The sequence below is a fragment of the Phodopus roborovskii genome, unplaced genomic scaffold (assembly GCF_943737965.1).
Source record: "Phodopus roborovskii unplaced genomic scaffold, PHOROB, whole genome shotgun sequence".
NCBI lineage: Eukaryota > Metazoa > Chordata > Mammalia > Rodentia > Cricetidae > Phodopus > Phodopus roborovskii.
In genome coordinates, this window is record NW_026126549.1 from 8,635,992 (window position 1) to 8,650,322 (window position 14,331).

Here is a 14,331-nt window from a genome sequence, read left to right on the forward strand (position 1 = left end):
CCAATTAAACACACTAAAAATGTACACTGTTTCACAACTTTTGTGTTACTTAAAGATTTGTAGCCAAAATGGTTTGTTATAATGTTGGCAGCCAAACTATTACATTTTATTTCCAGCTAAGTAGTATAAAATGCCAGCTTTTTGCTCTAGCCATCTTGAGGTGAGAGTCATTTTTTTTTCAAATTTATTGAGAATCAATAGTTATAGTTTGGCAATTATGTTATCAGGTCTAATATTTTCTAAATAGAGTCAAGTACTATAACCAAATAGAACAATACTGCCGTTCATTACACAGAATCCACTCTCGGATAGTCTTACTGTTCAGTAGGCTTTCGGAGGAAGATGGCTTGGCGTCAGCTGAGCCGTGTGAGAGAATGTGTGCCCATGTGTATGTGCATTCGGTTGGGAGGGTGCTAGGACAGCAAGAATAGCAGGAGTGGAGATCCGGAGGACAGTGTGTAAAACACTGTTGGTGCCCTTCCTGGTACCACATCCATCTGCAGGTATGATAATGCCAGAATTTGAGTCTTTAAGAGAGATGGGCCAAATTTTGGTGAATGCCATTCTAATGAGCTTGGAATTTGCCTTTGCAATTTATATACTATTGTGTTCTAAAGCAGATAAGCATTTTGCTAAAATGTACTTTTTAAAGACTACAGAACAAGGGTTATTATTTGGTTGATTTAATCTTGGCAAATGCTGTCTGTGGCTTGCCTCCATTGATGGCAGATGTCTTTTTAATTTTCATCATCTTTGACATAAGCTCAGGTTCTCAGAGTGCCTACTTATAGAACAGGGTCATGCCTCTGAGTTTTGAGAAACTGCTGGAATGGGCAGTACTTCCCAGAGACTTTGGAATCACAGGGCTTGGAGGAAATAACAGAAGTTAGCTGCATGCCCTGTGAAGGTGGATGCTTCTGTTGCTGTGTTCTGGATCTTGCATATTCATTGAGATAACACTTTTTACTCCTTTGTTTGAAATTAAAGTTTTAAACTTGATAATGATAACTTTTGTGAAAATCTCACAGAGGCTTGTTTTTGTTTTATTTGTTTTGTTTTTATTATCAAAGCTAAGATGATTCATTGAATTTTTCAGCATATTTTTGGGAAATTGACACCTTTAGCTTTACATTATATTTCTTTTTTACTTAAGATGGCTAGACACCTCAAGACCTATATTTATTGTCTATTTCATCTCATCCTAGTTCGTGTGTATTTCTTTGTTAAGTGGGAATGATAGTATATGTGCATGGGAAGGAGATTTCCCCACTCTGAACCATCTTGACATGCAAATCAAAGTCTGCACCACCTACTGCCACCAATGTGACACAGTGCAAGGGTGACAATGGCCCCATCTCTGTCATTTGTGCCCATTCTTTTATCTTCATGGAGCAGGTTTCTTCATGATCCTTTTTAACTAACATTTTGTATTTTAACCACCTCAGTTCAGAGGCCTGGTTTGCTGATGCAGATGTACCTCTTAGCATCCTTAAGTCATAAAACAAACACAGTTGTAGGAGTTGAAGCTTCTGTCAATAATAAATACACAGCTCAGTTTCTTGAATGATCAAATGCTGTGGGTGAGAGAAATGTCCATTGGCTTGTACATATAGATAGAATTAATAGCTTTATTTGGTCTGTTAAGAGCTGACATTGTGTCAGTCATTTTTGAACAATAATACGTAATGAAAACAGTGAACCACTAATTGTAAATATGCTGGCGTTATATTAGAATTATCTATAGTTGCATATAGTTATAGCCATTAATCTACAGAGATTTTACTTAGTGAATGATACTTAATGGTGTTTGTTCGATGCCCTCCTTTGGTAGGGTAGAATGTTACTTACATACTCTCTGCCTATGTTCCTTAGCCAAAAAGAAAACCTGTCCAGAAACCAAGCAATGTGTCCGACTGAGCTGGTAGCCTTTCCCTTGCAGGAGTATTCTGCCTTTGTGACTCTCAATAAAAGGATAATTGTATCATCTCTAATTTTGATATTCAATTTAGATTGGAAAGCTAAGCAATATAAATTTTAATTCTTATCTGGGATATTTTTATTGTTTCTGCTTAGATAACTTGCGACAAAATTGGTGCATTTCTCTTTTGAAAATGTATTTGTGTTCCTTGCTAATGGGAAAGCAGAAGATATTTTTAGTGTCATCTTTCATCAAGTTAGATCATTCTGAAGACCTTACTGAATTCTATTTCCATGGGAATTTTGCTAATGGATACGTGCAACATTATCCAAGTTCTGGTGGATAAGCTTACAAATTAAAAATGAAGAAGAATAGAAAACTGATCTTTCTCAAGATGTTGGCAGAATACTTTGCTATGTTTTCAGATCAAGTACAGAATTCTATGTTCAGTATATTAATGCATAAGATTAGCCCAGACAATAGAAATAATGAATTTCCTAAGTGGATTTTTTTTTAGCTGTAATCTTACAAGTAGAAGACAGGAGAGGGAGAGAAGGCATCTTCCAGTCTCCATCCGTCTAGTTAACAACACTAGTGACATCAGTTGGGTTTTACAGGAAAATGAAAGGTTGAAGGCATATTTCAAAACAATCCACCCGGTTTGCCTGTTTGTATACTAATTTCCTGATTCATTTTATAATGTAATAAATAACCACTGCACACTTCTAAATAGATTTTAGGGAGAATTGTGATACTAGGGCTACTTGGTATTTATCCAGGACCTGTGTACCCTAATTATCGAGCCCTGGGCACCCTCTTTTCTTGCACTACATTCTTTTCCAGGCAGTCTCATCTGGTATCAGTGACTCCCAAGTTTGTCCCTTACCTGGCTATCCTTTCCAGACTTATTTCTGTATTTTCTGGGTGATCTCTGCCATCCTGAGCCCTTGTCTGGAGTATGCATTTGATCTACCTTCTGAATCTGCTGCCTTTCTATTGCTGATTTCAGTTCTGTCCCTTTAACATCTCTTTGCAGCCAACTGGCAGCCATTCTTCATCTCTCTATCCCTTTATGATCCCCTGATGGCCATGGGGCTGTTTCTTTTACCTACAAGCAGTGTCACGGTTTGTTGTTGTTGTTTTCACTTTTCTCTGTCACTGCAGACATTAGATCAAGTCATCATTTCTTACCTGAACTAAATCGGTAGCCTCATGGCTGCTTTGTCCACAGTTTGGCCCATTCTAATCAGTTTTCAAAGGAAGGCAAAATTGAGCTATTGACTGTAAATAGAATTGCGCCGCTCTTAACCTGAAGTCTTTGGTAATTGCCGTTGCTTTTAAGAATTAGATTTTTGCTGGGCAGTGGTGTCACACACCTTTATCACAGCACTACATTCCTTTTTCTTTACTTGGTAAAGTAGTTTCATGATGTCTGGAAAAGACTTTAATTTAAAATTCTTGGATTCTGTGGAATTTCATATCAGAACATGACAGTGTATGGAACTGCCCAGGCCAGCCATCCTTTGTGTTTTGTCTTAGACATCTAAGCTCAATTCTTACTTCTCTACAAACCAGCTTGTCACCATACATATAAAATTTGCCAGGTCCATATTCTCTCTGGGCTCCTCTAAGCCACTGTAACAGAAGGGCAGTGGCAGTGCATACTGGGAGTTAGCCTGGGTACAGGCATGGGCTCTCTGCATGTTTTACTTCAGGCATCAATGTTCTGTCTATGTTGAAACGTTTCAGTACAGCAAAACAAAATTGTGTGTACACATACCCATGCATGTACTTAGATTTAAATTGTTTTGTTTTTAAAAGACAGGGCTAGAAAGATGGCTGAACAATAGAACACTGGCTGTTTTTCCAGAGTACCCAGCTTATATTCCCTGCAGTTACCTGTCATCTAACAGCTGTCTGATACTCCAGTTCCAGGAGATCAGACACATTCTTCTATCCTCCAGGGACACCAGATATGGACATGGTACATAAACATCATGCATGCAAAACATCATACATATGTACATACATACATACATAATTTTTAAATAGGACATAAAATGTACCACCTTAACCACTTTGAATACACAGTTAAAATTACTCATCATGTTCTTAATGTAAAATGACATCCAGATCCTTTCCACCTGCATCTGAATCTCTGTACATATTTTTATAAAGAAAATACTACCCTCCACCCCGCACATCCTTGGTAACCTCCATTTTACTGGGACCAAGCTTGGCTTCTTTGAAAGCAGTGTGACTCATAACACTCATAACTCCAGCTTCTAGATCTAATTTTTTGAGGAACCTTCTTGCTCTTTTTAAGATTTTTATTTTTAATTACATATTTGCAGGGGAGGAGTGCAGGTCCCCTTGGAGGCTGGGAGAGGTCATTGTCTGCTGGAGCTGGAGTTACAGACAGTTGTAACTCACCTGAAGTGGTTGCAGGGAGCTGAACTCAAAAAAGCCAGTGCTCCTGACCACCCTGCCGCCTCTCTAGCCCCAGACTTCTCTATGGCAGTTGTACCGCTTTGTAATCTCACTACTGGTGTGCAGGGTTCCAGTTTCTCCACATAGCTTCACTTGTCATTTCCTGTATTTTTTTTTTTTCCGTAGTAGTTATTCCAGTGGCATGCACTAATGTATCTAAGGTTCTTACAGACATTTTGGTCTGTGTTTTGATTGTTCAGTACCTTTGTAGAAGGAGGAGGACTTCATATTGTCTAGTGTGCCACACACTGTCACAGTTTAATGAAGCATGCTTCATTATTCCTTTTCTTCATGTAACATTTTAGGAAACACCACCTTGAAACAGAACAAAGCAAAATACAACCTTATTACTGGGCTTAGGGTTATGTAAATATATTATTCTATTCACGCAGTTGTTTTCCATTTTTCCTCATATGTTTTGATATATAACTATGAGGGTAGACCCCCTTCTAACTTCATTCTGGCTAGACTTTTGCATGTTTAATAATGTGTGGCTGATTATCTGAATAACTTTTCTAATACAGTTCTTGACTTTCATACTTTACACCATTCCTGAAGGATTGGGCTACCCAGGCTCCCATTCACTAAGGCTCCCGTGTGTAAGAGAAGAATTGCATAAATTGATCCTGTGTGCTTGGGTGTCATGAAGAGGGGGTACTGCTTCTGAACATAGCCCCACTGACCCAAGAGTTAGCTGGAGATAGCTTGGCTTGAAAAGTTTGGCTCTGTTATAATGGAAACCGTCCAAAGAGATTTTTTTTTTTTTTTCACAAGAACAACATGGAAGCAGAGAACTGAGTTGATGCTGTGAAATTGACCAGGGTTAGGTACCATCATTAATATCTGTTTACAGCAGCTCCCCACCCCTCAGTCACGATGCTCACTCTGTACCATGAGGGAAAGCAGAGGGAGCAGCATGGGTGGCAGACTCTTACATTCTGCCATTGTTTTCACTTCCTCAGGGGAACTGTGGCTAAAGTAAGCCCATTTTGGCAGTACTTGGCAATGCTGTGGATTGGTGCTCCGCTGGGTAGGGTACAGTGGCATTGGTCGGGGATCCACTTAACTGCATCACTGTAGATACAGTGTTTCTCTGCAGCACAGAGAACGGTTTCACCAAAGCATATGAGGTGAATCTAAGAGGACTAAGCCCTGACTTTGAAACTGTCATGTTAACTGTTGGCATTTGCTGCGCTTGTACATTAAGGAGGGCAACAATCTTAGCATGTTAAGCTGGTGACTGTCAGGGTAGTACTTGGAGGCAAAGGCTGGGCCCATGTGAGCCATTAATGGCTGGGTGAGTTCAATCAGATATGCCACCTCCAGGGTCTGCATAATGGTATTTACTAGATTATAAGTGGACTGCTGAGAAAGATGAAATATAATCTCATGTATTATCTCTGTCTTGAAAAGAAAAAGGTAATTAAATTGTTCTCTTGCTAGCATATATTTTATTAACCTTTGTTGAGTCATTGTCCCTGTAGAGTTGAAACCTTTCATTCAGGTCCAGTGTTACCAAGTGACTTTGTGAGCTCTAGGAATCCCATATTCTTATGCTGGCTGGAGAGTGAAAAATGCGATGTAAATTTCATACAACTGAATTCATTTTCCCCATTGTTTTTCTTCTTTACAGAACCTGGAGAAGGTTCTAGTAGAATTCAATCACAAGGAGCTGTTCGATTTCTACAACAAGGTCTGTGTTTTTTTAATGTTTTCTGAATGTAGATATTTCCCAACACTTCCTGGTTTTACACATTTTTGTTTTTGAATGCCTTATTATATGGTCAAATTCTTTAAACTCCTGTAAACACTTGTATCTCACAGAAGCTTCCAGGCAGAGCCAAGATAAAGAGAATCTGAAAACTAAATCACAAAGAAAATGGAATGTTTTAATTAAAGACTGGGATTAGTGCCTTCTGAAAACCGAGCAGGGCACTGAGTGCCCCTGTAGCCATTGGTCATCAGATACAGATCACTGAAGTACTTCAGTGGCTGGGCCCACGGGTAGAAGGAAGCTGCCAGATTTTAGTGATCTATATTTTATTTATATTTCATTTGTCTTTCCAAATACTGATTTTTTTTTTTTTTTTTTTTTTTTTTTTGTACCCCAGGAAAATGTATTTCATTAACTACCAGACTTTAAAGTCTTACCGTGTGGTGATAATTTACTAAGAAATAGCTGAGTACACTTAAGACAGTAATACTTAGAAGTCTTCCTCCTTCATAAATGTTAAAAATAAATAAATAAATAAAATAAAAGTTAAGTGACCAGCCTAGATCCTAACATCGTTACACAGCAAGAAAAGCAGCCTGAGTGCTCCCGTTGCGCCCTGTGTGTGGGTACAGCGTGTGGTATGCCTGTTGCCATTGCATGTTTCTAGACCTTTCCCGAGGTTTGTTCCCTTTGCTAACTTGCCGTCTTTATTTTGCCTTTATAAATAGCTAGAGACCATACAATCACAGCTGGACTCCCTTACATGATGTTCTTGAAGACTGACTTCGCCATCACATTCCTGCCACCTCACTCTTTGCCTTGAAGAGAAACTGCCTGAGTATATTTCTGAGAGGACTCAGTGACTTTATTCTACAGCCAGTCTGACTAATCACTTCTTAAGCAAATACCAGGGAAGGGAGAGAGATCATAATAAGAGCACTGGGGTTTCTGGTAGACCTTTTCTCCTCGCAGAAGCCAAGAACCCTCTGGAAGAAATCAAAAGTGAATGCCCTACTGCTTTTTCTATCAGGTTGCTGTATCATCACTTTGCCTCAGTCTTGCTTTCATGGATCAGTGAAGGTCTGTTGGCAGAAGGGATGATGTGTACCCTGGCAAAATACAGAACCTCATAATTACATTACTTAATTAGGGAAGCAGCCCCAGGACATCAGATGTTTTGACATTTGTCTTATTTTGCTTGAGATATAATACAAGGAAATCTAAAATGGTGCCAGTACTATTATAAGTTAATTCCAATGTGATTCTCTTGCTCTGCCCGCTTGAATTTTTCTGACATTAATGATTTAATAATTGTCGTCTAGGTTTATATATACTATTGCAAATTAATAACAGTGCACTTTACAGTATGGAGACAGATTCAGATCCCGAATTAAAACACCTGTAATGAGTACTATGTGGGAATCTGACATTTTAAATCAAAAACTGTTTGCATTCTCCTGTGGATATATTTCAGTCAATGGTGTCAGTCAATAAAAATTTCTTAGAATTATTTAAGCACATGTGTACAGTATTTTTATTTTAGAGCACATTTTAAGCTGTGATAATATGTAAATGTATGATTTCCTGAAGAAAAAAAGTATTTGAAATTTTTATCCATGAAGTGTCTTACCTTGTTTCCAGGGTAAGGAAAGAGAGGCTGGGACACAGTCCTCTTCACAGGAAGGAATGTGATTTTAGGCTGTCCTGCAGTTAAGCAAACAAAACACTTAAGAGTTGAGCACATTTCTTATGTTTAGTGTCCTAGATAATACAGTATTCATCCAGCTCCAGTCAGTGTTCACTGTGTACCACTGACCCCCGTCCTTGCTTGTGCAAGAGTGCTATCACTTAGAAGAATTGGAAGTTGGGGTTATTGCAGAAAGCAAACGATATAGCTGTTATCCATAATTGATGGGTTCTAAGGGCTTCAGAGTCCCAGCTCCCGTTGTAGTACAGCTCAGGGCAGGTTATAATGTGATGAATGCACTCTTTCTGTGGCCAGTAGGGTCGCTCTTACTTTCTTTTTCCTTAGATGATGTTTTCGTTAGGGTTTCTGTTGCTGAGACAACACCAGTAACCAAAGTCAACTTGGGGAAGATGGAGTTCATTTCAGCTTATAGCTCTCAGGTCTCACTCCATTACTGAGGGAAATCAGGGCAGGTACCCAAGGCCGGAACCTGCAGGCAGAACAGAGGCCATCATGGGATGCTGCTTAGGGGTAGCGCTCATGGCTTGCTCAGCCTGCTTTTTTATACAACTGAGACCACCTACCCAGGGTAGGCACCACTCACAGTGAGCTGGGCCCTCCCACACTAGTCACTAGTTAAGAAAATGTTCCACAGGCTTGCCTATAGGCCAGTCTTACTGGAGGCGTTTTCTCAATTGAAAGGCCCTCTTCCCAACGGCAGGTGATTTCACTGTTGTCTTAGTTTGGGTTTCTCTTGTTATGAAAAGTAACTTGAGGAGCAAAGTGTTTATTTCAGCTCACACTTCCCCACCACAGTCCACAGAAGGAGGTAAGGGCAGGCCCTCATAAGGACTCCATGGAGGATGACTGCTTGCTTTCTCTCCATGGCTGGCTCAGCCTGCTTTCTTCTGCCAATCCAGGACCACCTGCTCCAGGGTGGCACTGCCCACAGTGAGCTGGGCCCTTCCACATCAGTCATCAATCAAGGGAATGTCCTACAGGCTTGCCTACAGGCCACTCCCACGGGGGCATTTTCTTGATTAAGATTCCTCTTTCCTGGCTTGTGTCACATGAACACAAAAACTGCCCACACAGTCATGTTGCCCAGGATGTCCATAGTCTCCTTGGCTGGAGCTGTGCGCATGTCCTCCTTGCCCAGTGTTCTCATGCCTTTTTTATGCTCTGTCTACCCAGTTTCCACAGGCTACTATAAAATATTGTGTGTGTGAGAGAGAGAGAGAGAGAGAGAGAGAGAGAGAGAGACAATTCTTTAGATTTCTTTACATGAACAGTCCCAGGTTGAATTTGTTTGACCTTCTCAACAGTTACCATATAGATAGTTAGAAGGTTTTATTGGTTTAATGGCCAAAGTTGAATTTCCAACGTCTAAAGTATAATCATTGAAATAAAGGTTTCTGAAAATAGCTCATTTTTTGTCTTCTTTAAAAAAAAAAAATCTATCTATACAAAAGCATGATAAACAGCATCCTCTCCATTAGCCTGATTCTACATGGTCTCACTCAAAGACAAAAATGTAGTGAGATAGTACTTCTGTGGCACTAACCACGCCCGTTGGGGGTGGAGCCATGGGCGGAAGTGACCTGTGGAAGGAGGTCGGAGAGAGAGCCGGAAAAGCTCTCTTGCTGGAGGGACTCGGACATGAGAGCATCGGGTGGAATTCCCTGGTGTTCATCTGTCTAGGTTGTAAGTTATTTCTCCCTGAATAAACATCTATTCGGCCTATTTGTTTATCCTGATCCTTATTTAACCGGGATAACAAAAAAAGAATTCCAACAAGGCTCTGGGGATAAAAGGGCAGACAGGCACCTACTTAGTTCATAGATATATGGCCATGTGCCATGTAACATACTGGTTAATGACAGGCCACATATATGATAGATTATATTGTTTCACCTCTTAGGTATGCAGTGGGCTAGACCATGTAGGGTTGTATAAGTACATTTCTACATGCCCAGTATTGGAATTGCCTGATGATACATTTCTCAGAACCTATTCTCATCATGAAGCACTTAGGGGTTTACTAGAAAGAAAATTGCTTATGAAAACAAGGAGTAAAATCCTTCTACAAAGTTTACAGTGCTTCTGTATTTGTGTTAAATTTGGAAAGACCTGAAAATCATAAAGAACTAGTGTAGCCCATGGAGTCTCATCATCCAGAAATGACCATTAATAGCATTTTAGGAGGGGTTTCACTTTTTAAATTCCCTGTTCATACATCTCTCGTATTCATTTTCTTTCTTTCCTAATTGAGGTTGGGCTATAGTTTAATTTTTTTATGTCATATTATAACTTGGGCATTTTCCTATCTTTATTGTTCAGAACATAATTTTAATTGATAGCAAATAAATTATTGACTGAATAAAGCTTCATCTCCATTGTTATTTCCACCTTTAAAAATGTTAATAAAGAACACTCTGGCATAGAATGCTGGACCACATCTCTCTATGGTATTGCCAGAGATTCTTAGAAGTGGGATTGCTATTTTAAGAGTATGAAGATTTATTTCTGGTTTTATCTTTTACACAAAAGTAATAATTTTCCACTAAGAACAAAAATAGGGAGCTGTTCCATTTGCCATTTCAAACTCGAGAAGTATCCTTTTTATGTTTTTATTTATTTATTGAGAATTTCATACAATATAGTTTGGTCATATTCTCCTGCCACACATCCTGTTAAATCTGTCTCCCATCCACTCAACTTCATGTTCTTTCTCTCTTAAAAGAAAAAAAAAATGCTCACAAGGCACACATGGAGTGAGATCTGTGCCCATCCCCCTTCTCATGCTCTGATTCTGTCTGGCTTGACCTTACGCAGGTCTTGTACACGCTGTCACAGTCTCCTCTTGTTCACACGTACATCGGCCCTGTTGTGTGTGGAATGTTGTTTCCTCGGAGTCATCCACACCGCTGGCTCTCACCATCTTTCCACCTCCTCTTCCACACAGATCCCCGAGCGCTGATGGGAGGGCTTTGATAAACATATTCCTTTAGGAGCAGTGCTCCAAGTCTCTCACTCTGCACATTGACCATCAGTGGGTGTCTGTTAATTCCCATCCACTGCAAGAAGCTTCTGGGGGTTGAGTGCCACAGTGATACGAATATAGCAGTGTGCCACTGGGACTCACTTTACTGCTGTGCTCCTTTAGCAGAATAACAGTAAGTTTAGAAGTGCTTATTTAACTGTGATAAACAGGTTGGCTTCTATATTTTTGGGGCAGGTAAATGCATACAAAAACATTTTAAATATTTTCATATGTATTACAAGATTTATATATTGCTAAATTGTTTCCCCAAACAGTGATTGTAGTGTTTGTGCTCCCTCCACCAATGAATAAGAATTCACATGCCCCAAGCCTTTCTATCAGCTTTATCTTCACATCCTTAACATTCTTCTTCACCGAGAATTACAGTTCGTATCCGCCAAGGGACTGAAAAAGGAAACACTGCTTCCTGGTAGAAATGTGTTGTGTTAGGAAAGCCAGGACTGAAGAAGAAATTGTTTTTTAAATCAGCAGATGTCTGCAGCACAGTAAGTAAAAGGGCATTGGGATCAGATGTTTATTTTCTTAATACATATTCACTGAATAACATGCCTCCAAGAACTCTGCATACATGGCCACTGTATTAACCATGATGAGCAAAACAAACACAGTTCCTACACTTGAAAGAGAATGTGAAGGTCAATAAAGTAGACAAGCATGCAGTAAATTGACAAGTGTGAGAGAAGTGTAATTGGAGTCTATCAAGGAAAACTTCAACACGGTACCAAACCTGAGGCTGTGGGTTTCGGGGAAGGGTTCCCTGGGGAATGGACCTTGAGTTGAATTCTGTTGGATAAGATATAAGAACAGAATGGAATTGGAGAAGAAAGCATTCCAGACAGACAGACTGCTTCATGCAACAAACACATGTATTAGTGCATCTCAAGGGCCAGCAGATCTGTATGGCTAGAGTATACTAGATGGTGCTAGGGCAGCTGATACAGTTGGTGAGCTAGGCAGGTGTCGGTCCCTCAGCAAGTGCTGTCATCTCTATGGTATAAATATATTTCTAGGTCTCTCCCATGTCCAAGCCACCACCATCTTTGCCCTTAGACTAGCCTGCATCTACTCCAGCTTGCCTTCAGCCCAGGCTCATTCAGGGCTAATTAAACAGTAATCCTACTAATTATACCATTTCCCTGCTTAAAATCCTTCAAAGGGCCCCATTACACATCAAACAAGATGTAATGACCTGGCCCCTCAGCTGTACCCTAGTTCATGTTTGCTGTGCACATATTAAACAAATTGCAGTTTGCTAAAGATCATTTTTCTTAGCTTCTTAATGGGAATAATAATCTAAACAACAGCAGTGGTTTAAGGATTAAGTGAGATAATTTGTGTTAAACATTTCATCTAAACTCTGATTCCTGTAATCACGGGAAAGTGTTAGCAGTGTTTTTACAACCCTTGAGAAAATAAGCTTTCTATTGAGAGAGTTCCAGGTGAGCTTGAATTAATGTCGAAATGACTAACAGCTATGGAAGCCTTTCTCTGAGTTTATTCAAAGTTCTAACAGCAACTCCACCTATCACAATGCTAAGCTATCCCTTCTTAATTTTCTTTTATCAAACTATTGTGCTATAAACATAATACCCCCAGAATAAGAAACATGTTTTTGTTTGTTTTATAAGTATCTTTCCACTGGTCCCTCTGGCTTTATGAAATCTTTCTCTGAGGCTGGGGAGATGGCTCAGGGCTGGTAACCCAAGTTCAAACATCTGTGATCTCAGTGTCCTGTGAGGAAGATGGAATGTGGGCACAACAGCATCCTTGGATACTCAGCCTAACTAGCCTAGTGTATGCAGTGGAAACAAGATAGAAGGCAAGGACCAGCACCTGAACTTTGCCTTGAACCACACAAGCACTATCACATATGCACAGCTGCATATACACATAGCACACATAATACTTATGTTTATTTCATTTTGCCTAAAATAATGACTTCCCTACATTATTTTTATTATGTCAGGAGTCAGTAAATGGCTCTGTATACCATGTCTTTCTCGATAGAACTCCATTAGTTGTCTAGCTGTTCAACTCACTCTAGAGACAACTGGATTTCTTAAGACAGAGAGAGTGTGTGGTTGGAGGCATATGGTAAGTGGCCATGGGTGAACTCAAGAAGTGACTGAGAATGCAAACAAGTCTTGAGGCTCACAGCCCTATAACCAGGTAGAAATTCTACAAAGATCTCGAAGAGCCTAGAAGTAGGCCACCTTTTAAGCTGATACCTTGATACAGTTTTATGAGATTCTAGACAGATCAGCTGAACTATGCTTAGACTTATGACCCAGGTAATTGTGATAAAAAATATGTCATTTTAAACTTCTAATACATGGTAATTTGTTATGGTGCAATGGAAAGCTAAAGTAACAGCTATGCCATTTATTGTGTATATCTACTTTTGCACCAACAGCAAAGTTGAGTAGTTATGACAGAGACCCCAATATAATGTGCAAAGCCAGAACATGGACCTTTATGGTGTGGGAGTGTGGGGGTGCAGATGCTTGCATTATACTCTACCTCATAAATGAATATTCATAGAGGACACAAAAAGTAAGATGGATATGGTGTGTGTTTACATAGCTTCTCCACTTCAAACCATAAGGCTAAGTCTCACCAGTGAATTGTGAAGGACATACAGATTTGAAGTTAAGTCAGCTTTGAACAGGCAGGGATTATAATATTTAAGGGGTAAGGAGCATATTGTATATGACTAAACAAAGCCACTGAAGGTCAGAATGCAAAGCCAGCCACACTAGTCAGCCATAGAAAGTAATAGGCAATGGTGGCACACACCTTTAATCCCAGACTTGGGAGACAGAGGCAGATGGATCTCTATGAGTTCAAGGTCACCCTGGGCTACAGGAAGAGCAAACCAGTCTAAAAGAGTTGACAGCCCATTCCTTTAATTCCAGCACTAGGGAGGTATAAAAGTAAGAAAGAAGCTAAGGGTCTCATGTGAGATTCAGTTTCCAATCATAGGGAAGACAGAATCTCCAGCCTTGGTAAGAGCTACTGGCTGGCTGCTTTGCTTTTCTGATCTTCAGCTTGAACCCCAATATCTGTCTCTGGGTTTTATTATTCGAGTTATAGGAAGGTGGAGGAAACCCAGGTCCCTGCCTCTTCCTGTGGCTCACTGCTGCCTACGTGCCCATGGCAGATGGCTATATGAGAAAAAAACATGCTTGAGCAACTATATTTGGGTCAAGTGAAGCCTGTAAACTGCAATTTAGCCTATAGTTTAACCAATTTGATAACATCTTTTTAATTAGGCAGTAATTAAAGAGTGACAAACATTTTACAACAGATAGTTCAAACTGTATAAATGTCAAAGAGAAAAATAGAAAATCTAAAGGAGAAAACCAATTCACAACTTCAAGATCAACTTTAAGAGTTAGTGTGACCATATATATATATATATAGTCTTCCTCCTCTCCAGGTGCGGCCACTTGAAGAGT

General features: G+C 39.8%; 1 protein-coding gene across 1 annotated transcript in view; it reads left to right on the plus strand.

The window, feature by feature from the left end:
- Positions 1 to 7,584, plus strand: part of Commd10 (COMM domain containing 10) — a 103,958-nt gene extending 96,374 nt beyond the window's left edge. Inside the window, exons 6-7 of the mRNA XM_051200962.1 lie at positions 6,042 to 6,101; positions 6,851 to 7,584. Coding sequence (XP_051056919.1) covers positions 6,042 to 6,101; positions 6,851 to 6,889 — 99 coding nt within the window. The 3' untranslated portion in view covers positions 6,890 to 7,584. The remainder of the gene's footprint in view (positions 1 to 6,041; positions 6,102 to 6,850) is intronic.
- The last annotated feature ends 6,747 nt before the right edge of the window (positions 7,585 to 14,331 follow it).